Genomic DNA, 23,460 nt, shown 5'->3' with positions numbered 1-23,460 from the left:
TGTTATCTTTTTTTTTTTTTTTTTCTTTAACAAACAGGAGTTTATTCTCTTACAGTTTGAAGGCTTTAAGTATGAGTTCAAAGTGCCAGGCTCTAGGGGCTGGGTGAAAGCCCCTCAACCTTGGGCTTCAGCTCTGCCTCCTGCTCCCAGCCCACTGAAGCTGGAGGCTTTTCTTCACTCAGACAGCTGCTGCCTGTTGAGGCTGACAAGCCCAAAGTTGACAAATAAAATGGCACAGTCCTGATATTACCAAACCACATGGCAGGCCATTAATTCAAGTCCACTGAAAGTCCTAGGATCAGCAGAGCATGGCAGGCTGCTGAACAATGACACGGCTGCACGCAGGGTTCAGAGTTGCTTGTGGTTTTGATGTCATACCTAAGAAATCATTGCCTAGTCTAAGATGATAAAGATTTACCCTGTGTGTTCTCTGAAGAAGCAGCCCTGGTGGCACAGTAGTTAAGTGTTTGGTTGCTAACTGCAGGGCTGCAGTTCAAATCCACCAGCTACCAGTTGCTGCATGGGAGAATGATGTGGCAGTCTACTTCCATCAAAATTCCAGCCTTGGAAACTCTGTGGAGCAGTCTACTCTGTCCTGTAGGGTCACTGTGAGTCAGAATCTACTCTGGGGTAGTGGCTTTGGTTTTTGTTTTTTTCTTCTAAGAGTTAAAGTTTTGGCTCTTACAGTTAGATCTGTGGTCCATTTTGAGTTAATTTTTGTATATGGTGTGAAGTAAGGGTCCAACTTCATTTTTTTTGCAGTGTGGCTATCTAATTGTCCCAGCTCTCTTTGCCCATTGAATGCTCTTGTCACCCTAGTTGAAAATCAATTGGCTATAGATGTAATGCTTTATTTTTGGATTCTCAATCCAATTCCATTGGTTTATATATCTGTCTGTATACTAATACCACACTGTTTAGATTACTATAGCTTTGTAGTAAGTTTTGAAATTGGCAAGTGTGAGTCCTCCAACTTTGTTCTTTTTGGAGATTATTTGGGCTATTCCAGGTATCTTGCATTTAGGATTTGTTTATTAATTTTAGCATAAAAAGGTGGCTGAAATTTTTATAGGAATTGTGTTGAATCTGTAGATCACTTTGTGAGTATTGCCATCTTTATGTTATTTTGTCTTCTAAACTGTGAACATAGGATGTCTTCTCATTTACCTAGGACTTTAATGTTTTTCAGTGATGTTTTGTAGCTTTCACTATACCAGTCTTGCACTTTTTTTGTTAAATTTACTTCTAAGTATTTTTTATGCTATTATAAATGGATTTTTTTATTTAAAATTTTTATTTTTCAGCTTGTTCATTGCTAGTGTATGGAAATACAGTTGATTTTTATATAGTGATCTTGTATCCTGCAACCTTGCTGAACGCATTTATTAGTTCTAGTAGTTTTTTTAATGGGTTCCTTAGGATTGTCTATTCATAAGATCATGCCTGAGCATTTTTAAGCCCCCGTACCTGTTACAGGAAGAGTCTTGGCCCCCAGAGAAGCCTCTTCCTCACTCACACTTTACACCTTTGACCCACACTCTCCTCCAGGAGGACCCCTCGCTGGAGAGGCATTTTAAGGGCCACCGAGATGCAGTTACCAGTGTGGACTTCAGTCTCAACACGAAGCAGCTGGGTAAGAGCAGGCATCCTGCCACAGGCAATAGGTTATGAGCGAGTGAACTGAGTTTCCACCAGGGGAGTGGAGCTGGGAGGGTGCAGAGCACAGCAAAGACACAGTGTTCTTCTGGATCTGCATCTTGCTTCAGCTTGCCAGCTGATGGAGCTGGGCTTCACAGCTTCATTTTATACGCACAGAGGGTGAGGCTCAGGTTAGGGTCCTTATTAGGTCACACAGCCTCTGAGGATGGGACTGGGGTCTGAGATTCTCCCTGCATACCCCAGTTGTCTTTTGGGCCCGGACTGTGGAAAGGTCCCAAGGAGTTGCTCCTTTTCCTTGAGTCTTTACTGACTCTGTTGTCCACAAATAATCCAGGCACACTTTGTTGAGGATACCTGCCAGTGAGAAGGATGTTGAGCAGACCTGGCACCCCATCACCCCATGACCCTTGTGCAGCAACTGAGTGTCTCTCTCCCCTGGCTGCTTGGGGGCTCATACACAGCTGTCAGGGCAGCAGCTTTCCTGCTGTCATGGATGAGGCTTATGCTTTTATTCCACAGCTAATGTCCCCTGCCCTAGAGGCTGTTGGCCTCATGATACTTGTAGGTTAAGAGGGAGTTGCAGTTATTTTTGGCCTGTTTTGGGGACCTCTCGATTGAGGCAGGCCTTCTTCATGAAAAAGACCCATTGGGGTGGGCTGGTGTCCAGTGTTGGGAGGACTTGTCTAGTGCCCACAGGGTGTGCTTGTGGGAGACTTAGAACCTCACAGGGGTCAGTTTGCCCAGAAGATGCTGGGACAGGTGGAGCTGGATCTGTCAGGGGCTGTGATCTGCACCCACCCTCCCCCCACTGTCCAGGTGGAGGCTTGAGGCGCTCTGGTAGTGTAATGCCTAAGGCACTTGACTGCTAACCAGAAGGCTGGCAATTCAAATCCACCAGCCACTCCTCGGAAGGAAGGTTGGGCAATCTACTTCTATAGTGATACTGCCTTGGAAACCCAAGGAGGGATCTCTATGAGTCGGGTCCAACTTGATGGCAGTACCGTACCGTATAAAGCCTGGGCCACAGTGTTACCCACTCTCCTCAGCCAGTGGCTCCATGGACTCATGCCTCATGGTTTGGAACATGAAGCCCCAGTCACGTGCCTACCGCTTTACGGGCCACAAGGATGCTGTCACCTGTGTGCACTTCTCCCCCTCCGGCCACCTGCTTGCCTCGGGCTCCCGTGACAAGACTGTCCGCATCTGGATACCGAATGTGTGAGTTCTAGACTTTGAGGGGCTTACCCGGTGCTAGTGCCTGTGCTGCCCTCACTCTAGTCCCCATCCTAGCTCTCTTAACTGATCATTGGGACCTCCACCCTGCTTCTGACGAAGTGCCACAAGAAGCCTAGGCTTCAGTTGGAACCTTCCCCTTGGGTCAGGAGGGAGGCACTGAACTGACCTTGGCCTACCTTGAAGGGGTTCCAGTGCCAGCTGCCGAGTGCACGTGGTGAGGACAGTGAGCTGCTGCTGTTGGGGAGACTCTGGCCTCTCTTTGGGGACTGAGGCACTCAGGCCTGAATTGACTTTGGGTGGGGCTCCTTCAGGGCAGGGGCAGGGAGAACTTCTATGTGCTGTGGGCCTGCCTGTTGCTGCCTTAGGTCTCCTGACTCTCTGGCTGCCTGTCCTTGCAGCAAAGGCGAGTCAACTGTGTTCCGCGCACACACGGCCACGGTGCGGAGCGTCCACTTCTGCAGCGACAGCCAGTCCCTCGTGACGGCTTCTGATGACAAAACAGTCAAAGTGTGGTCAACCCATCGCCAGAAATTCCTGTTCTCCTTGAGCCAGCACATCAACTGGGTCCGTTGTGCCAAGTGAGTATCTAATTCCCTGGAAACCCTTGAGGGGTACAGAGGGACAGGTGCCAAGTGTCAGTATCATGACCTTGGGCAAGCTACTTAGCCACTCTTTAACCTCCCTGAGCCTCATTTTTCTTATTTGTAAATGAAAATAATAGTAGTTCCTACATTGTAAGTTGTTGGGATGCTTTAGTGTGATGATGCATGAAAAGTAAGTCCAGTGCCAGCCACAATGGCCCTGCAACATCTGCTGATGCAGCTCAAGCCAAATCAACAGGGGCCACTTATGAATTATAGCAACAAGACAAAGAAAAATGATAACGTCACTCACCATACGTTGACTCCTTGTTCGTCACATCAGTCCTGCAAGCTATGGCTGCAGTTCGTACTTTGCAGACGAGGAAGCTGAGCCTTAGCTCTGTGTAGCATCTTATCCCAGGGCACGTGGTGGGGATAGGGCAGAACTGGCCTTTGGACTCAAGTCTCTCTAACACTAAGATGATCTGCTTTCCTCAGGGATGTGCTGCTCCCTGGGTGGAGATTTTATTCCTCAGCTGCCAGATGGAGTCCAGTGTGGGACAGACTTCTGAGTGTGGTTGGCCTAAAGGCTGGCCCTCCCCTTAATGTGTGTGGGCGTGTTATGGGGGTAGGGAGCCAGGTGACCTGAAGGTCCTTTTAAAGTTTGAGAATTGTAGGCACAGATGTGCCTACTTCCAGCTTATTCTGTTCCTTTCAACAGATCTTTCTTATGTCAAATCTCTTTACTGCAAGGGAGTAGGTGGTGCATGGTGTGGGGACACTGGGAAACCATGAGAGTCAGAGGTCAGGAACTCGAGAGCTGTGATTCTCTGGGGACCCTACACAAGTTGCTTGGCTCCCTGTTATTGTTGTTAGGTGCCATGGAGTTGACTCAGAGTAATAGTGAACCTGTGTGCAATAGTACAAAACACTGCCCGGTCCTGTGCCAGCCTTAAAATCCTTGCTATACTTGAGCCCACTGTTGCAGCCACTGTGTCAGTCCATCTTGTTGAGGGCCTTCCCCTTTTTCCCTGACCCTCCACATTAGCAAGGATGATAGCCTTCTCTGGGGAATAGCCTTCTGACAGTATGACCAAAGTAAGTGAGACAAAGTCTGGCCATTCTAGCTTTCAAGGAGCATTCCAACTGCACTTCTTCCAGGACAGATTTGTTAGTTCTTTTGGCAGTCCATGGTACTTTCAGCATTCTTCCCCAACACCACGACTCAAAAGCATCAACTCTTCTTTGGTCTTCCTTATTCATTGTCTAGCTCTCACATAGGAGCTCTGGTAGTATAGTGCCTAAGGCACTTGACTGCTAACCAGAAGGCTCACGGATCAAACCCACCAGCCACTCCTTGGAAGGAAGATGGGGCAATCTACTTCCATAGTGAATACTGCCTTGGAGTCGGGTCCAACGACAACAACAACAGTTCTCACATGCATATGAGGTGATTGAAAATACCATGGCGCACCTTAGTCTTCACAGAGACAACTTTGCTCTTTAGCACTTTAGAGAGGTCTTTTGCAGCCCATTTGCCCAGTGCAATACGTCGTGTGATATCTTGACTGCTCCTTCCATTGATGTTGATTTTGGAACCAAGTAATATGAACTCTTTAACAACTTCAATCTTTTCTCCATTTATTGTGATACTGCTTATTGGTCCAGTTGTGAAGATTTTCATTTTCTTTATATTGAGATGTAATCCATACTGCAGACTGAAGTCTTTAATCTTCATCAGTAAGTGCTTCAAGTCATCCTCACTTTCAGCAAGCAAAGTTGTGTCGTCTGTGTATTTCAGGTTGTTAATGAGTTTTCTTCCAATCCTGGTGCCATGCTTTTCTTCATATAGTCCAGCTTCTTGTATTATTTGTTCAGCATACAGATTCAATAAGTATGGTAAAAGGGATACAATCTTGATGCACCCCCTTCTTGATTTTAAATCATGCAGTGTCCTCTTGTTCTGTTTGAACGACAGCCTCCTGGGCTATGGGCATAGGTTTCTGATGAGCCACAATCAAGTGTTCTGGAATTCCCGTTCTTCTAAATGTTATCCATAATTTGTTAATGATCCACACAATCAAATGCTTTTGCATAGTCAATAAAACACAAGTAAACATCTTTCTGGTATTCTTTGCTTTCAGCCAAGATCCATCTCACATCAGCAATGATATCCCTCGTTCCATGTCCTCTTTCTGAATCCAGCTTGCATTTCGGAAAGTTCTCTGTCAATATAATACTGCAACCATTTTTCAGTTATCTACAGGAAGATTTTACTTGCGCATGATGTTAATGATATTGTTCAATAGTTCCCACATTCTTTGGAATCACCTTTCTTTGGAATGGGTGCAAATATGGATCTTTTCCAGTCAGTTGGCCAGGTAGCTGTCTTCCAAATTTCTTGGCATAGACAAGTGAGTGCCTCCAGCATGACATCTGTTTGTTGAAACATCTCAGTGGGTATCAGTCAATTCCTGGGGCCTTGTTTTTCACCAATTCCTTCAGTGCAGCTTCGACTTCTTCCTTCAGTACCACTGGTTCTTAATCATACGCCACCTCCTGAAATGGATGAACATCGACCAATTCCTTTTGGTGTAGTGACTCTGTGTATGCCTTCCATCTTCTTTTTTTTAAATTGTAATTTGGGTGAATGTTTACAGAGCAAATTCACTTTCCATACAGCAGTTCACACACACGTTATCTCATGACATTGACTACAATTTACCCCAATGCAACAGCTCCCCTCCCACTTCCTCCTGATAGTTACCTCTTCCCTGTGTCCATCCCTCCATGCACTCCTGCCCCCTGAACTTTCTCCCTGTGCATAAACAGCCTCTCTTTCTCCCATGATTGTTCTCTCCAAGGAGTCTGTCTACTTCAGGTACATGTTCAACTCATATGCCTGTCTTTTGTTTGGCTGGAAGCTACAGGTATGGGTTCAATTCCAGACCTGAAGGGCAGCTAGGGGCCATAGTCTCAGTGGTTCCACCAGGTTCTATCAGAGCAGCAAAGCTGGTCCCCCCCCTCTTTTTTTTCCAAATGATTTTGAGGTTTGTTCCACATTGTTCTCCCACTCTATCCAGTATCTCCTACATAGATCCCCCTTCTTCCTCTGAGTGGTTGACAGTGGTGGCTGGGAGCCATCTAGTTCTTCTGGTCTCATAGTTGTATAGGCTGAGGATCACACCTTTCATCTTCTTTTGATGTTTCCTGCCTCATTCAATATTTTGCCTATAAAATCTTTCAATATTTCAACTTGAGACTGGAATTTTTTTTTCAGTTCTTTCAGCTTGAGAAATGCCAAGCATGTTCTTCCCTTTTGGTTTTCTAACTCCTGCTCTTTGCACATTTTATTAAAATTATTGGCTTTGTCTTCTCAAGATGCTCTTTGAAATCATCTGTTCAGCTCTTTTATCTTGTCATTTCTTCCATTTGCTTTAACTGCTCTTCCTTCAAAGGCAAGTTTCAGAGTCTCTTCTGACATCCATTTTGGTCTTTTCATCCTTTCCTGTCTTTTTAACAACCTTTTGCTTTCTTCATGGATGATATTCTTAATGTCATCCCACAGTTCCTCTTCTTTTTGGTCATTGGTGTTCAGTGCATCAAATCTGTTCTTCCAAAAAAAAAAAAAAAAAACTGACTGCCATCGAGTCAGTTCCAACTCATAGTGACCCCTCCTTGGGTTTCTGAGGTGGTATCTCTCCAGAAGTAGATTGCCCAGTCTTCCTTCTGAGGAGTGGTTAATGGGTTTGAACCACCAGTCTTCTGGTTATCAGTCAAATGCCTTAGGTACTACACCACCAGAGCTCCTAATCTATTCTTTAGGTGGTCTCTAAATTTAGGAGGGACATGATCAAGGTCGTATTTTGGTTCCCATAAACTTGTTTTAATTGTCTTCAACTTCATCTTGAATGTGCATATTAGCAGTTGATGGTCTGTTCCGCAGTCAGCTCCTGGCCTTGTTTTGGCTAAAGATATTGAGCTTCTCCATTGCCTATTTCCACAGATGTAGTTGATAAGATTCCTGTGTACTCCATTTGGTAAAGTCCACCTGTATAGCTGCCATTTATGTTGTTGTGAAAAGATATTTGCGATGAATAAGTCATTGGTCTTACAAAATTCTATCATGTGATCTCCGGCATTATTTCTATCACCAAGACCGTATTTTCCAACTACCAGTGATTCTTGTTTCCAACTTTTGCATTCCGATCATCAATGATAATCAACACATCTTGATTGCATGTTCGGTTAATTTCAGACTGCAGAAGTTGGTAAAAACCTTCAATTTCCTCATTTTTGGCTTTGTTGGTTGGTGCGTAAATTTGAATAATAGTAGTATTAACTGGTCTTTGTTATAGGCATATAAATATTATCCTATCACACTGACAGGATTGTACTTCAGGATAGATCTTGAAACATTCCTTGTGACAATGAATGCCATGCCATTCCTATTCAATTCGTCATTCCTGGCATAGTAGATCATATGGTTGTCTTATTCAAAATGACCAAAACCAGTCCATTTCAGCTCACTAATGCCTATGATATCAATCTTTATGCATTCCATTTCATTTTTGACAACTTTTGGTTTTCCTAGATTCATACTTTGTACATTCCATGTTCTGATTTTTAATGGATGTTTGCAGATGTTATTCCCATTTTGAGTCATGCCACATCAGCAAATGGAGGTCCTGAACGCTTTACTTCATCTACATCATTAAGGTCCACTCTACTCTGAGGAAGCAGCTCTTCCCTAGTCGTATTTTGAGTGCCTTCGGACCTCCAGGGCTCATCTTCTGGCACTATATCAGACAGTGTTTCAGGGCTATTCATAAAGTTTTCCAGTAATATATCAGACTGTGTTTCACTGCTATTCATAAGGTTTTCACTGGCCAATTCTTTGAGAAGTGGATGGCCCCTTCCTTCTTCCCAGTCTGTCTTAGTCTGGAAGCTCTGCTGAAACCTGTCCGTCATAGGTGATCCTGCTGGTATTTGAAATACTGGTAGCATAGCCTCCAGCCTCACAGTAACACACAAGCCACAACAGTATGACAAACTGACAGACGAGTGGTATCCCACTAGGAGCGCTCTTTCCTTTAGGGAGGTCCCTGGTTGTTCTAGAGGGATCTTGTAATCAGTTTCCTGAGAACAGGAGGCCAGGCCAACAAATTGGGGGTGTCAGGGCCACATTGGGCCTTTGGTTGTGGGTCCTTAGGACCTCCCTGCCTTTTTGTCAGAGGGTTCTGTTTTGTTGATCCAGATGCATAGTCAAATGTAGACTTGAGAGGACCTGGGTACAGGATAACTGATGCTGATGGTGGGATTGCAGTCACCATAGTGTTAACGATGCTGGTGGTCAGCACTAGCCCCATGTTGCCCTGTGTAGTGCTGGGCTTTCATGCAGTATTGTTCTCTGTACCAACCCTGCTCTGTAACGGACCCCATTCTTACCCCCTCACAGATACAGTGGGGAAGCCACTTGCCTGGGATCACTTGGGGTCAGAGAAGGATATGTGACCTGGGCAGTTGCTAGGTCAGGCTGTGGGCATTGCAGGGGAGGGTACAGCATGGAACATGATGTGTGGTGCCTGTCCTGTCTGCTGACCAGTGGCTTGACTGGTGCTCTGCCTGGTGCAGATTCTCCCCCGATGGGCGGCTCATTGTGTCCGCTAGTGATGACAAGACTGTCAAGCTGTGGGACAAGACCAGCCGGGAGTGTGTCTACTCGTACTGTGAGCATGGCGGGTGAGTCATCCACACACCCTCTTCTCCCCATAGGACACTCAAGCAAAAGGCTCTGTTACTGAAAACCCAGAGCCACCCAACTGACCTTTGGGACTGAAGGCAGCGTTCTCCACTTATAGTTTAAAAAGTGTCACTGGGACTTGTCTTTGATGAGTCCACCTCAAATTACAGTGTCTCCTTGCTCCCCCTTGGCCACCTAGTAAAGAAGCATGACGGGAGAGCTAGTGTTCTGGGATGAAGGAGCAGTGTGAGCAGATGTACAGGATGGGAATATGTTGGACATCTTCACATCTGTTTTGGGCCAGGGAAGACCTATAGCATGTGGCTGCCCTGTCTTCCAGCTTTGTCACTTATGTGGACTTCCACCCGAGTGGCACGTGCATTGCTGCTGCCGGCATGGACAACACTGTGAAGGTATGGGATGTGCGGACTCATCGGCTGCTGCAGCATTATCAGTGTGAGTGTCCAGTGGCTTCTCACTATGGGGCCATGCTGGTGCCAGGGGTCTAGTTCATTGCTATGGTGCTTAAACAGCCTGTGCTGTGTGAAGATGGCCTTGGTGGGTGGGTAGAGTCTAGACCTGTTGGGATCTCCAGGGGTGGGTAGTCTGTGGCACTGCTCTCCTGGTTTGGAACCTTGGTCACAAAATAAGCATGGTGCTTCCTGGCTTCTGCCAGGCCCCTTGAAGCTCTGGTAGCATAGTGCCTAAGGCACTTGACTGCTAACCAGAAGGCTGACGGTTCAAGCTCACCAGCCACTCCTCGGAAGGAACATGGGGCATCTATTTCTGTAGTGATACTGCCTCGGAAACCCAAGGAGCGGTCGCTATGAGTCGGGTCTGACTTGATGGCACATAACAACAATAACAGCCAGGCCCCTTGGTGCCCACCCATGAGACAGCAGAGCCTCATGCACACTGCAGGGCCAGACAGGGAGCCTCAGTGGATATCTGGCCAGGGCTTCCCTTGAGGTTCTGTGGACTCACGCCACTCACCTCCCCCTGTAATGGAGGCTTTATCCCCCCAGGATGATCTGTGGTGAAGGGGCCAGGGCTATTAGTAGAGGTCAGCATTGGTGGGACCTTGGCCACCTCTGGTCCCATGGTGTTTTCCACAGATGTGGATCTATGAACCATTGAGGGAGAGTGGACCTAGCTAGAGACCAGACTCTAGAGCCAGACCCAGGGCTCTTCCCTCAATTCATTTGTCGCCTTCGGAAGGCAGGGCAATGCACATGGTCTGGGGTCAGGCTCCAGGTTGGGTTGAATATGATGACGGTAAGGTAGCTAAGGGTATTGTGGGTGTAGAACTGGTCTGCATGAGTATGGCTGGACAGGGTGATGAGGCCCTCAGTGCCGGGGATGAGGCTTGGGGAGGGAAGCTGGTAAGGGACCACAGGAGGAATTGGAAGTCGTGAAGTAGGCAAAACAGGGGTGGGCAGACTGGGCTCAGGGCTGAGACCAGGAGGAGTCAGAACTGGAGTTGTGTGAACTGTGGTGGTTGGTTTGGGACCCATTTATAAGTCTGTGGGCTCACTTTCAAAACTTAGGTGTGAAAACAGGAAGAACGTGACTGGAAAAAGGTGTGGGGCTTGAGTTGAACTCCTCCTGCCCCCTTCCCCCTCAAGCCTTTTCCTGGCTGGTTCTCAGATGCTCAAATGGCAGTAGAAGAGCGAGCAGACCTCCCAGGAAGACAGAAAAGAACTTGATCTTAAAGAGCATGTGGTGGAGGATGGGTTCTGTAGCCAGCTCTGGCATTCCTAGCTGTGTGACCTGGGGTAAGTCACTTGACTCCTCTGGGCCCTCTGAGACAGTGATAGTTGTTGTCTCACAGGGTGGTGTTAGGAGGATTACTGAGTTGGTCCATATCAAGAGATTTGCACAGAACAGGAACTAGGTACAATGTTAGTGACGATGACAATAGCACAGATGATGCTAAAGATCTCATTCCTGGTATCCAGGACTCTGGTCTCCTGGGGAAGCCAGCCTGCATGGTCAAGGCTTGCAGTACCCAACACTACCACCAGGTGGCAGGAGCCAGCCACAAGAGGGCTCTTTCCTCCACACAATAGGGCCCTGGGGTTTGTCACTCAGGCTCTTTCTCTCAGAAAGGCTTCTGACAGGGCAACAACCAGGTCTGTCCTCCACGTGGAGACCACACCTCTCCCTTCCCTTCTGCAGGCTCAGAAGCCTATCTTCTGCCTTTGGCCAGGCCTGAGTTAAGGGCTAGGGGGTGGGACAGGTGGGGAGGAGTGCTGGGCAGGAATGGCTAGGGTGGGGCTTGGACAGGGAGAGGGCAGAAGGGAAGGACATCAGCACAGACTCTGTTCTCTGTCTGTAAAAGGTCCAATAATAGTGCTTTCCTCATCAGGTTTGCACAGACCTGGTGGGAGAATCCACATAAGGATTGTAATACAGAGCTGGGCATTTGATTCACTCCACATGGGTCTTGACTGTTGTGGCATTGGGAGGAGAGGATCTCTGCTGACCCTGGGCCTGGTGTAAGGAGGGTGCAGCAGCTGGTACCCTTTGGGGAGGGCTTTGAATTCCTTGGTCTGGCCTGGGTCCTAAGGACATGGCTGGCTGGTGATATGGTAATTGGCCCTGTCACTTGAGGAACAAAAGGATGAGAGGCATCTGAGAGGAAGGTAGTTCAGATCACTGGCTTGGGCAGGGGGCTGGTGTGCCTAGGTGACTGGTAGTAGGCTGTCAATACGTTATATCCAGTTGAGGGCTAGATGTGACAATGGGGGAGGGGTCAGGCTGGTGGCGTGGGTTGGGGAGCTTGAATAGAGGCAGATGCTGACATTGGATCTAGCTGGATGGAGGCTACATCTTCGGGTCCTGAAATTGAGGGGCCACTAGGTCTGCCCTACCTCCCATCAGTGGGGCACTGGGAGGGACAGAGCCAGGGGAATGAAAGAAAACAGTGTCACGAAGTGGGTGGTCAGGTGAGTGGGTGATGCAGAGCAGTTGAGGAGAGTGGTGGGTGCTGGGAAGAGGTCCTTGGGGTTCTGTCAGGAGTAGGCTCAGTGGTGGGTGGGGGCAGGCACTCAGTGGCTGGCAGTGCTGAGGAGGTTGTGGTGGCGGGGGATGAGCACCAGGGTTGTGTGCTGAGTGGCCCCCCCAGGTGCAAGCAGCTGATGGCTCTACTGAGGGTTCAGTCTGCTTTGCTGCTGTTCTTCCCTCTGGTGACAGATGGAGCCACATGGCAAGCTGCAGCGTCTCATTCCTAGTCTAGATCAGAGGCTTAGAGGAGCTTAGAGTATCCTGTCAACATAGCTAGGTGCCCCCTCCGCAGCCCTCTGCCCAATGCATGGTGTGTAAAGGGTATTCACAGGGCAGCAAACGGATCCCCCAGCCAGGTTGACCTGAGCTGGCATGGGGGCGGGGTGTACCTTCTCTGCTGATGGAGGGACCTAGATGGGCCAGTCAGGTGTAGGCGCTTCTTCAGAGAGCTCCGTGGCTGAAGCCCTTTCCCTGTGAGGCTCCCCCAGCCCATTAGCAGCAGCTTCCCCCTACCCTACAGGTGCAGTGAAAGTCTGTTTGGAGGCCAGGAAGGGCTCTCAGCTGTCTGGCAGCAGATGCCTGAGGTGTCTGTGGTCTCTGATCTCTAGGAAACCCAAGGGAAAGAGTTTAAGGATACAGCGATGTCTGTGTCACCCCTGGGGGCTTTTTGGTGCCATTCACTCTCAGACAAGGAGTTTCTTGGCTCTGGCCTGTCACTGCGGGAAGCAGTTCTGATTTCCTAATTCTACCAGGCGCCGGCAGTGCTGGTGGAGCCCTGGGAGTACCAACCCCTGTGGGGGTGGGTGAAGCTCCATATGCTCCAAGCCCACGTTAGGACTGTTCAGACATTTGAACAGCCCCCACCCCGGAACCATCGTGTGCTTTGCGCTACATAGGCATAGACTGGCCCATTATCCGGTGACAGGCTGGTGGTCAGCCAGGCAGGGCTCTCCCTCCAACACATACAGGTGGGCAGTGTTAACCTTGCCCATGGCCACGTAGCTGGGAAGCTGTGAACTTGGGTTATCAGCCCAAGGCCTCCGAGTCTGGCATTATGGCCATATCCCACGCTGCTTCCTTACCCTGTGATAACTCCTGGCATTTTCTTGCCCCAGCTTCCTAGGAGAAGTGGTTTCCTTGGCTGGCTGTCTGTAGGGCTTGGCTTGGCCCTCTCCAGAAGCCAAGTCAGAACTTGGTGTCCTTAGTGCACGCATGGACTCTTACCTCACCCCCTCATCAGACATGGAGGGTTTTTAGGCAGCTGTTCAGGCTGCAAGGCCCACAACTTTTCCTTGGAGTTTTGAGCTGGAAAGAAACCGTTCATCTGGAGGCAGTACATTGTCTCACCTGAGCTGGTGGCTCACTGGCTATTTCCTCCCTGTTCCTAAAGTGGGCGTTAGGAAAGAGAAAATATTTTGGGTGTCCCTTCATTGTTTGAAGAGCACTTTCATTGTTTGAATCCAGAGCCCTTCAGAGACCCAAAGAGGCCATGTCACTGGTAATGTGTGTCACAAGAGCCACCCTGGCAAATAGGCTGAGCCCTTTGTAGCATGGGGCCTGTCCTCCTCCTTGGGCACCAGTGTGTCTCTGGCACTCAAGGACCAGCTGGCTCACCAGAGGTATGAGCCTGCAAGGCCAGGTGGGCTAGACCTGACCTCCTGCCTCCTGAAGCAAGATACACTCTTTGGGGGGGGGGGGGAGATGTCATTTTTAATTAGTCAACCAGTTGTAGTAATCATATGTGGCTGTACTCAGGTGGTTTTTGCCATATTTTACTAAATATTCTTGAAGCATGTGGAATAAAAATTAGTAGTGCCCCATGCCTACTTCCCCAGAGGCCATTCCTGTTCTCTGTCTGGGGCTTCCCTTTACCTCTACACATGAGGAGTGAGGGCCATTCTCTGTGTTTCTAATAGTCTTTCACTTCCATCTTTGTTGTTATGTGCCATCGAGTCTGACCCGACTCATAGCGACCCCTCCTTGGGTTTCCGAGGCCGTATCACTACGGAGGTAGATTGCCCCATCTTCCTACTTCCATCTATGGTACCTGTTAGATCTTTGCTGTGGTTGGCTGGAGCTTTCTTCCCCTGTTCAGCATGCCTTGAGTATGGGTAAATACTCAAGCTCTATGGCTTGAGTGTGGTGAGTGTGTAGGACAGGGGGACTCAGTACTTGTCCCCCAGGCCCCTCTCCAGACCACCTCCTGGAGTAGCTGGCACTTGGAGTGAGATCAGATATAAATATCAGGTTATGTAAGCCCCTGGCTGTCTCCCTAAAGTGTGCTTGGGAACATGCATCCACAGTCCCCAGTACAGCACATCAGCTGGACTGGCATCTGAGTGGCTCTGTGTGCCCCTGTGGACTGCATTGAGGACCATCCAAGGCTGGTGTGGTTCCTGGTCCAGTAGCAATTCCTGCAGCTCATGGTGCCAGGATGAGGAGTGGTTTTAGCATTTGCCTTTGTTTGTGATAACTCTGACACAGCAGGGTCACAGCTATCTCAGCCCTACTAGTCTCCCTCCCCAGGCCTATAGTAAGGGGTGTGAAGGCTGTGGGGTTGTTCTCTGCAGCTGTCTAAGGCTGTGATGCTGCTGGCTTCATTATTAGCTATGGTGTTACTTCATCCTGCCTACTTCTGCCAGCTCTGCCAGCTCCACCTAGAATGTACCTTGGCCTCAAGGGAGGGCTGCATGACTGGCTGAGGCTGCTGGGCACCCAGCTTGAGCACCAACTGTTCAACCATTTTCTGAGTCCCACTGAGCCAGGAGCCAGGGACAGACCCTGCATGCCCCCTGCCTGATGGAGCTGTGGTCTCATGGAGGAGCCAGATGTGAATCAGAGCCACACAGATGTAAAACCACTGCTCTAAAGAGTGCACTGGTAGTTGCCTCATGGTGCTGCAGGAGGACAAATGAAGGAGTAGCCTCGTGGGGTAGGCCATGGGAGGCTTCCTGGAAGAGGTGACTTTGAGGTTGGGGAAAGAGAAGGGGCGAGAGTCTCCTAGGCCTATGAGGAGCAAAGGATAGAAAGGTCCCACAGCTTGAGGGGTTTATAGGGCCAGCATGGCCAGATCTGGAAGAGTGAGGGACAACAGGAGAGATGGTGGGTCTTGGGCTTGGGGTGGCGGTGGTATAAGGAGAATCATGAACAAGGTTGAACTGTTGAGTGAGTAAAACGGTAGGGCCTGGAGTTAGATGCTGGGAGTCAGAAGAGAGGGATATCCATGCTGGCTCTGGGGTCTGAGGGCTCTCTGTGCAAAAGTCTCACAGGGTTAAATTGACAGCAGCATCCCTACAGCACCCCTAAGATGTAGGTGCTGTGGTACAGATGGAGAAACTGAGGTCAGTCAGTGTGGTCAGGGTGCTTGCTCAAGGTCATAACGTGGGCCAGTGAGAAGGCTGGGATTTCACCGCAGGTCCCACTGGCTTTTGAGCATGTCTTGTCATTTACTCAACTGCCCTGCACATATCCTCTCCTAGAGGACACTGGTATTGTACTGGCATTCCAAGGAGCCCCAGTGGCACGGTGACTAAGCACATGCCTGGTAACCAAAACCCACCAGCTGCTCCAAGGAAGATGTGGCTGTCTATAAAGATTACAACCTAGGAAATCCTACAGGGCAGTTCTCTGTAATACCAGGTCGCTTTGAGTTGGAATTGACTCAGTGGCAACAGGTATGCTACACTTAAGTATCCCTGGTAGTTCGTTGGTTAAGTGCTTGGCTGCTAACCTAAAGTTGGTGATTTACATCCAACCAGTGGCTCTGCAAGAGAAAGACTTGGTGATCTGCTCCTGTAAAGATGACAGCCTAGTAAATCCTGTGAGGCTGTTCTAAACTGTTACCTGGGGTCACTATGAGTCAGATTTGACTTGGTGGCAAATAACAATAACATGTTACTATTTAAAGAGCCCTGGTTGTGCAATGCTTAAGCACTTGGTGGCTAATTGAAAAGTCAGTGGTTTGAACCCACCATTGATTCTGCAAGAGGAAAGAACTGGCAATCTACTTCTATAAAGATTACAGCCTAGGAAACCATATAGGGCAATTCTAGTGTGTTCTAGAGAGATGCTATGAGTCTGAATTGACTCGTTGGCACCTAATAACAAGCACAACATGTTACATTTGTAGTTAAATGGTTAAGCACTTTGCTTCTAACTGAGTGTTGATGGTTCAAGTCCACCTGGAGGTGCCACAGAAGAAAGGCCTGGCAATCTATTTCCAAAAGATCAGCTATTGAACTCTATGGAGCACAGCCCTACTCTGACATACATGGGGTCACTATGAGTTAGAATCACCACCATAGCAACTGTTTCTTTTTTTTTTTTTTTAATGTTACATTTGGTTTTTCTAAAATAGCAGTAAGTTATTTTAAATGTGCTGTATTAAATGTATATTGTATTTGAGCACTCTTTCTGCTCCAGCATGACTGCTTGGTGTAATGGGAGAGGGTAGAGGAATCATTTGCTTTCTCTAGCCTTGCCTCACTTGCCTCTACCTGCCCTCCATCCCCCACTGCCTGCCTTTGGCTCTGGAGGGATCTTCACTTGTCTTCTCTACATGCTGCTTTCCTGAGAAATCCTTGTGGGGCTCCTCCCAAGCTCCTCTGAGCAAAGACCACCCTGGCCTAGCCCCTCTTGGCCCTGACTGCTCATCTGCAGGCTTCGGCTATGCTCCCTGGGCCTCCAGCCAGAGCCTGACAGATGTCCTTCCCCCAGTACACAGTGCAGCGGTGAACGCCCTCTCTTTCCACCCCTCGGGAAACTACCTGGTTACGGCCTCCAGTGACTCTACCCTGAAGATCCTGGACCTGATGGAAGGCCGGCTGCTCTACACGCTCCACGGGCACCAGGTAAGGGGCATCAGCCTGGCACTGCACAGCACAGAGTGGGGTGGAGGTGCCTCTCAAGGCCTGAGGACCTCATGTGGCCTTGACTTAGAGCCCATTGGGCACAGCTGCTGTAGTGTCCTCATAGCCTGGGTATGGGAGTGAGATGTGGAAATGGATTTGTCCCATAAGGCCACAGGAAGATGGGAGGACAGAGGCCTTTTCCTGTGACCTTGGCCAGACATGCGAGGCCTGGTACCCATACTGCTGAGAAGGGAGGATGGAAGTTAAAAAGGTAGAGGTGGGTTGGGGGTGGCATCTGGTGATGGTGGGCAAACTTCCTCTCAAGGGAGTCTGAATGGATCTGTCCCTTAATGGCCTGAGGAATCCTGTAGTTCCTTAGTTGAATGGAGTTCTGAAGTCCATGCCCTGAGTCACCTCTGGGGTCTTCTGAGGGCTCTGGGACAGGCAGACATTGATGCCTTTGGAGACAAAGACAGTGACAAGTGTTTGGTAAAGGCTGGTGTGACAGAGTAGAATCTCCTGCATGTTAGTTGTTTGGGGAATTTTTGGAATTGAATCAATGGAGCAAAGGTTTTCTTTCTCTGGGAGCCATCACCAAAGCCCGGGAGGGGGCCTGCGACTCTCTGGATGGGCAACGGTCAGGCTACACAGGTTCCTGGACCTGAGTGGGCTACTTAGGGCTTTGCCCAGCTGCTGGCCTGGGCATGGGCCTCTCACGCACACTCTCAGGAAGTGTGGCTGAATTGTCTTCTGCTGAGCATAACAGTCATCAGGATGTCTCCTGGTAGGATGTTGTCACCATCCCCAAGTGGGGCAGGGGGCCTGAGTCCAGAGATGTAAGTTCATCCCTTTCCCTACCTGTGAGCAAGAGGGAGGCAGGGTGGAGAGTGGGCACAGGTCCTGAAGGGTTAGTAAGGCCTGAGTGCTCATGTAGCCTGGGGGGGGGGGTGCGGAGGAAGTTGCCCAGCCCAGGGTTCTCTGAGCTGTCATTCTGGATCCCCCTGCCATTTGAGTTAGTGCACACGGGGGCCATTTGGCCACAGTTGGGGGCCAGGAACTTCTTCCTCATGCTACCTTCAGCCTTATGGTGGCCCCTGGTCTTCCCTGTCAGAGACCCATCTGGTGTGTGGAGCCAATGGGCCTGTTTACACTGGGTGGGCCGTGAAGCCAGACGTAATATACAGCTGGGCCAGGGACAGCTGGTCCTGTCACAAGCATGTAATCCCCTTGCCAGGGAGCCACCCTTGTTAGCTCCTTGGCAAGTCAATTATTTAGTCTCACATGTAACCCCTCTCGGATCTAGTTACCAAGAGGGCTTTTGAAAACCCTGTGAATCCTGTTACCTCTCTTCTCCCTCCCAAAGTAAAAAAGCAATACACAAAAGCAAGATGCACACAGATGTGCATCAGTGATCATCCAAAAATGTTTCTTTGTGAGGGTTCTTCAAACACGCCCCCCCCCCCTTGCTCTGTGCACACTTGAATGTGCTCTCTAAGATGCTCCTCGCTGTGTCCTAGCACTGCATCAGACACATAAAGAACAACCCGGGGAGTGAGATGGAGCTCCTGGGGCATCTCCTTGCACAGCTGCTTGTCCGCTGTTGAGCCTGGAAGCGTGGAAACACGGCAGAGGGACAGTTTGTGGTTTGGGGCGTGGAGACCAGGAAGTGGCTCTATGGAATTGTTGGGTCGTTTCTTCAAGGTGCCAAGCTCACAGTACCAGAGCAAAAAAGAGAAAAGAGCAATGACTTCACTTCTGTTGGTCTTACCATCTCCCCCTTCGCTTTCCACCCCATTGTGCTGGGCCCTGGGCAGGGCTCCAGCTTAGGGAGTAAGCAACTCCCTGGGGAGGTAGACAGGGCTGAGGGGACAAGGTGCTTGAGGGGTGTGGTGAAGAGGCTGGCCCTGCCTCTGCCCCACAAGGTGCAGCTCAGAGAGGACAGGAGCCAGAGTGCAAGGCACATATTTTTGTCTGTCCCTGCTCCAGAGTTACTGCGGCATACAGATATTTGATTTGCCACAGGTCTTCGGGGTTCTTCCTTCTGGGATACCCATGTCACCCAGCTCTACTGTGGAGTAGTATAGGCACCAGTGCCAGAAGTGGGAGCCCCCCTGGGCCTGGCAGGCTATGCTGCCCTGCGCCGGCTCGCTGAGGGTTCTGCGGGCTGATTCAAGAAGGTGGGAGCCCAGCTAGGGCCGCTCTGACTCTGCCCCACCCCTGCACTTGCCATAACCCCTTGCCTCTTTTCTAGAGAATGCTGGTTCTCTCCTTGCCCTCCTCCTGGCTTCAAGACTCAGGGGGAGACCTCCATGCACCCCTGACTCGTAGTCAGCTTGGTGTTGGTTCCCACAGCAGGCCTCAGTGGAGAGGTGTCTGACGTTTGTAGGGCTGGCCTGTTTTCCTTGCTTCTCTGCAGAATGGGGTCATTGCATTGAGAGGTCATTCTTCTGGGAATTTACCAATGGCATGGAAGCACTGTCATGAGTGAAGAGTCTGGTCTTTGGGCTGGTGTTGGGGTGCGAGTGTACGAGCGTGTGTGAGGCAGGTCTAGCTGAGAGAGCATTATTTACCCCCAAACAATGCCCAGCCCACCCTTGGTGGCCCCAAGCTGGCAACCTTGGCCCTGAGGTTTGCCAGGATTTGCTGTGGCTCCTTTGTTGGGCCTGACTCTGCCCCTGGGCTTAGAGAAATTCAGAGTCAGCCAATATTGGCTTCCTGAGGATGGGTAGTGCAGCCAAGCAGCCTTAATTTGGTCAGTTGGTTAAAATAAAGAGGCCATTGCTGGGCTGAATGCTGAATGTTTAGTCCTTGTGGAGGTTCTTGGCCAAGAGCAGGGGCTGCTGCATTCCGCCCTAAGTTGTTGTTGTTGTTGTTAAGTGCCGTTGAGTCGTTTCTGACTCATAGCAACCCCATGCACAGCAGAACGAAACACTGCCCGATCCCGTGCCAGCCCCACAATCCCTGCTATACTTGAGCCCATCATCGCAGCCACCGTATCAATCCATCTCCTTGAAGGCCTCCCCCTCTTTTGTCAACCCTCCACCCTACCAAGCATGACATCCTTCTCCAGGGAATGGTCCCTTCTTACAACATGACCAAAATAGGTGAGACGAAGTCTGGCCATTCTTGCTTCCAAGGAGCATTCTGCTGCACTTCCTCCAGGACAGATCTGTTAGTTCTTTTAGCAGTCCACGGTACTTTCAGCATTCTTCACCCTAAGGGGAGAGAGAAATCCCTGGAGGCGAGGCCATGTAGTACCTAGCATGTTCAAGGACATCTAGGACTCATGAGGGTTTGTGAGAGACTGTTGGCCAGCTGGCTCATTTCTGGGAAGAAGCTCTTTGAGGCCCCCCTTGACACTTTTGGGGCATGTGTCACCCTCTGCTGAGCCCCAGCTGGAGGGTTGATGTCATGCTGGGGGCAAGGCTGACGGTGGGCTGGAGCTCTGTACTGGTGGCCTCCGTACCCAGCAGTGGGTTAGTGGTGCTCATAGGCTCTCTACTTGCAGAGTCTGGGGAGATGGACAGCTGTGCTGTTTGGTAACTTGGCATTCTACTGCGGGAGGTGGTGATGTAATGGGAGACTGGTGGCCGAGTGCCTGATGGAGTACAGCTGCCACCAGCCACTTCCTAAATCATGTGGCTGGGCAGCCCCAGGACTTCAGAGTGGGTCTGGGTCAAGGGATTCTTTCCCATAGATAAAGAGGGCAGATTTGAAGGTACTTTTAAGTCCAGGTGGGGAAACTGAGATCCAGGGAGAAGTCTGGACCTGCAGGGCTCTTGTACAGCTTAGGCTGACAGAGCTGGGACAAGTACTCAAGTCTCTGCCATTTCCACCATACTCACTTGCTCATACGTACGGGTTTTAAAACTTAAGTTGTGATTTCACTCCTGTTTTGAGATCACTGGTTTGTGTGGATGCTGACCAGCCTTGTGGCCACTTGTGTTCTGGTGTCGCAGCTACATAACCCAGCAGGGAGGAACCCAGGAAACTTTTTGGCTTGGACTTGGAAGACCGCCCATGGCATTTCCTAGGCAGGACAGCAGCTCTCTCATGCTTCTGTTCCGTTCTGTGAAAAGGGGCGGATGCCAGCAGCGAAGCCAGCTACAGGAAGCTGCTGCTGGGGCCAGGCAAGCCTTGACCAGGAAGGAGGGGTTTTGAGTAATGGAGCCATATTTCCATGTCCCATTGTGCCAGGGGCCTGGGTGCCCCTTTGGGGGCAGTGAGTGGGAGGAGTGAAGACGGAAGCGCCAAGGAGCATGCTGTTGGGCTGTTACTCTCTTGTCTGGATTGAGGCTGGAAGTCTCCTTGATGCACCTTTCATTGTCTCCTAAGGGCACAAGGGTACCAGGATGGAGCAGCTTGCTGTGTGCCAGGCTAAGGTCAGGATTGCCCACCATGGCCCTGGGTCTTCTGGGCTGGATCTATGTGTTGGCCTTAAGGGTATGAGGGCAGCTCATCAGCCCAGGAATCTGACCATGCGGCAGTCAGGTAATTCTCTAGCATGTGATTGGCTGCACTTTCCATAAGCCTATTTGAGGGGTCTTCGGGAAAGTTTACTTTGTAGGCCTGGGGTTGGACATTGTTTACAAGTTTCCCGAAGAATTCTGATGTTTCTCTTCTGCCGCCCTGGCTTTGGGACTTTAAGTTACAAAGGGCTATTTATGGATGTGGTTGAATAATGAGAGGGGCTCCTGCCCCACAGGCTAGGACCTTGATGCCGTGCATGTTGTACCCAGGGACAGAGCTCCTTGGCTGCAGGTAGGGCCCATGGGACTCTTCAGAGGCTGCTGTGGGGTGAGTGTGGCTGAGTGGGTTGGGTGGTGGGCACAGAGCTAGGGGCCTTTGCTGGGTGAGTGAGTTCAGCAGTGGCAGAAGGTGGCGCTGGCTGCAGGTACTGATACACCTCACCTTTGCCAGGGCAGTGGGGCAAGATGGGTAGAGGAGTCTTAAGGCTGAGAGATAGGATGCCCCTCCATCTCCAGCCTGAGTCTGCCTACCCTGGAGAGAATGGACAGATCAGGGAGATGCTGCCTACCTAGATACAGAGTAGGACCCCTTCCTCAGCCTTCACCCCTAGAAACACTGGAGTTGGTGAAGAACCTGCCCCCTGCCCCTTGCCAGCACCTTCTTTGACTGATGCTGAGTGCCGAGGTGCATTTGGTTGCATATCTGGTGAGTGATGATGACCAGTTTTCTATAGAAACACGCTAGTGTTACCAGGAGCAAAGAACTTGTACCTGCCTGTTTCTGGCTTTGAAATACAATGGGAGCCCCCATCTTATGCAGCTGAATCATCTCAAGCTCTTGGAGGTGGCGGACAGGGAAGGAAGGGCGTGGGCAGTGAGGTCAACTCATTCCCAGCTTTACCATTGGGCAGGTCCTTGACTTTGCTGAGCTTCTCTCTTCATCTGTGAGACTGACATCCCCATATCTGCCTCAGAGTAAGAGAGGACATGTCTAAACTGGCAGTCCACAGTAGGTCCTCACAGCTCTTGGAAAGCGGTCCATCTGATGCTGTTTTAGGTAGGAACTCTTTACAAGGCCATTAGGAGTTTCTTTTGTGGACACGGCCCTGGCACTGAGTGGGTGGACAGTCCATGTTCATTAGGAAGATGAGTCCATGATGGGGATGTCCCTGGTGACTTAGCCACCCCATTGATGGGCCTCTCTCCTCTGAGGAGGGAGGATCGCCCATTTCCTCTCCTTCCACCCACCCATGAAGTCTCTTGGGGAGTTGTCTGGCTTTTTATTTTGTTCAGGGTTGATTTCATCTCCCCCAGAATGCCCTCTTGCTTTGGCTTTCCTCTCATCATGCACTTCCTAAAATCTGTCCTGCTGGTGGGGGGCTGAGATGAGTCCCCTGACCCAGACATGCTTGTCCCATCAGCTGCCCCTAGCCACTGGCTTGAGGGTCATTGTCACAGTTTGTGGCTGTGCTGTGGCTGGTGCCTTGGTCTCTGGGCCTGTTTGCAGTGCCCTTTTGTGTCATTAGTTATCTTCTCTGGGGCCTGGCTATTGGAGGCCAAGGATCAGGAAGCCCAAGTGACAACCCCAGGGCTAACTCAGAGTGGTTGGAGGTGCCAGTACCCTTCTGAGGCTCTGGAAAGTCTCGCTTGTGGGGTCGGCTACACTGTGACAATTAAGCAGGAGGAAGGGGAGTCCCTGCTCCTTGCTGGGTTTAATAGACTTAAGGATGTGAGAGCTGCAGAGGAGCCTCTTCCTCCTGCCTCACCCCCTCATTTACAGAAGGGAGACCAGCTGGGAGAGGGAAGGGCTTTCCCACTGACTACAGCTGCCGTTCAAAGTCTCATGCCCTGAGTGAGGTCCTCACAGTCTCTGTGGCAAGCGTGGGGGCAACGTACTAGAAATACAGATTTATTTT

General features: G+C 50.0%; 1 protein-coding gene across 1 annotated transcript in view; it reads left to right on the top strand.

Annotated features, from left to right (window-relative positions):
- Window positions 1-1,503: 1,503 nt before the first annotated feature.
- The window catches only part of POC1A (POC1 centriolar protein A), an 82,354-nt gene continuing 60,397 nt past the window's right edge, over window positions 1,504-23,460 (top strand). The window contains exons 1-6 of the mRNA XM_007952086.1: window positions 1,504-1,633; window positions 2,706-2,877; window positions 3,294-3,473; window positions 9,111-9,218; window positions 9,560-9,675; window positions 16,942-17,075. Of these exons, the coding sequence (XP_007950277.1) occupies window positions 2,717-2,877; window positions 3,294-3,473; window positions 9,111-9,218; window positions 9,560-9,675; window positions 16,942-17,075 (699 nt within the window). The 5' untranslated portion in view covers window positions 1,504-1,633; window positions 2,706-2,716. The remainder of the gene's footprint in view (window positions 1,634-2,705; window positions 2,878-3,293; window positions 3,474-9,110; window positions 9,219-9,559; window positions 9,676-16,941; window positions 17,076-23,460) is intronic.

Source organism: Orycteropus afer, unplaced genomic scaffold (assembly GCF_000298275.1).
Source record: "Orycteropus afer afer isolate SDZICR_OR568_19922 unplaced genomic scaffold, OryAfe1.0 scaffold00323, whole genome shotgun sequence".
Lineage (NCBI taxonomy): Eukaryota > Metazoa > Chordata > Mammalia > Tubulidentata > Orycteropodidae > Orycteropus > Orycteropus afer.
Note: the sequence above shows the minus strand (reverse complement) of the source record. Positions and strands in the feature narration are given on the sequence as shown.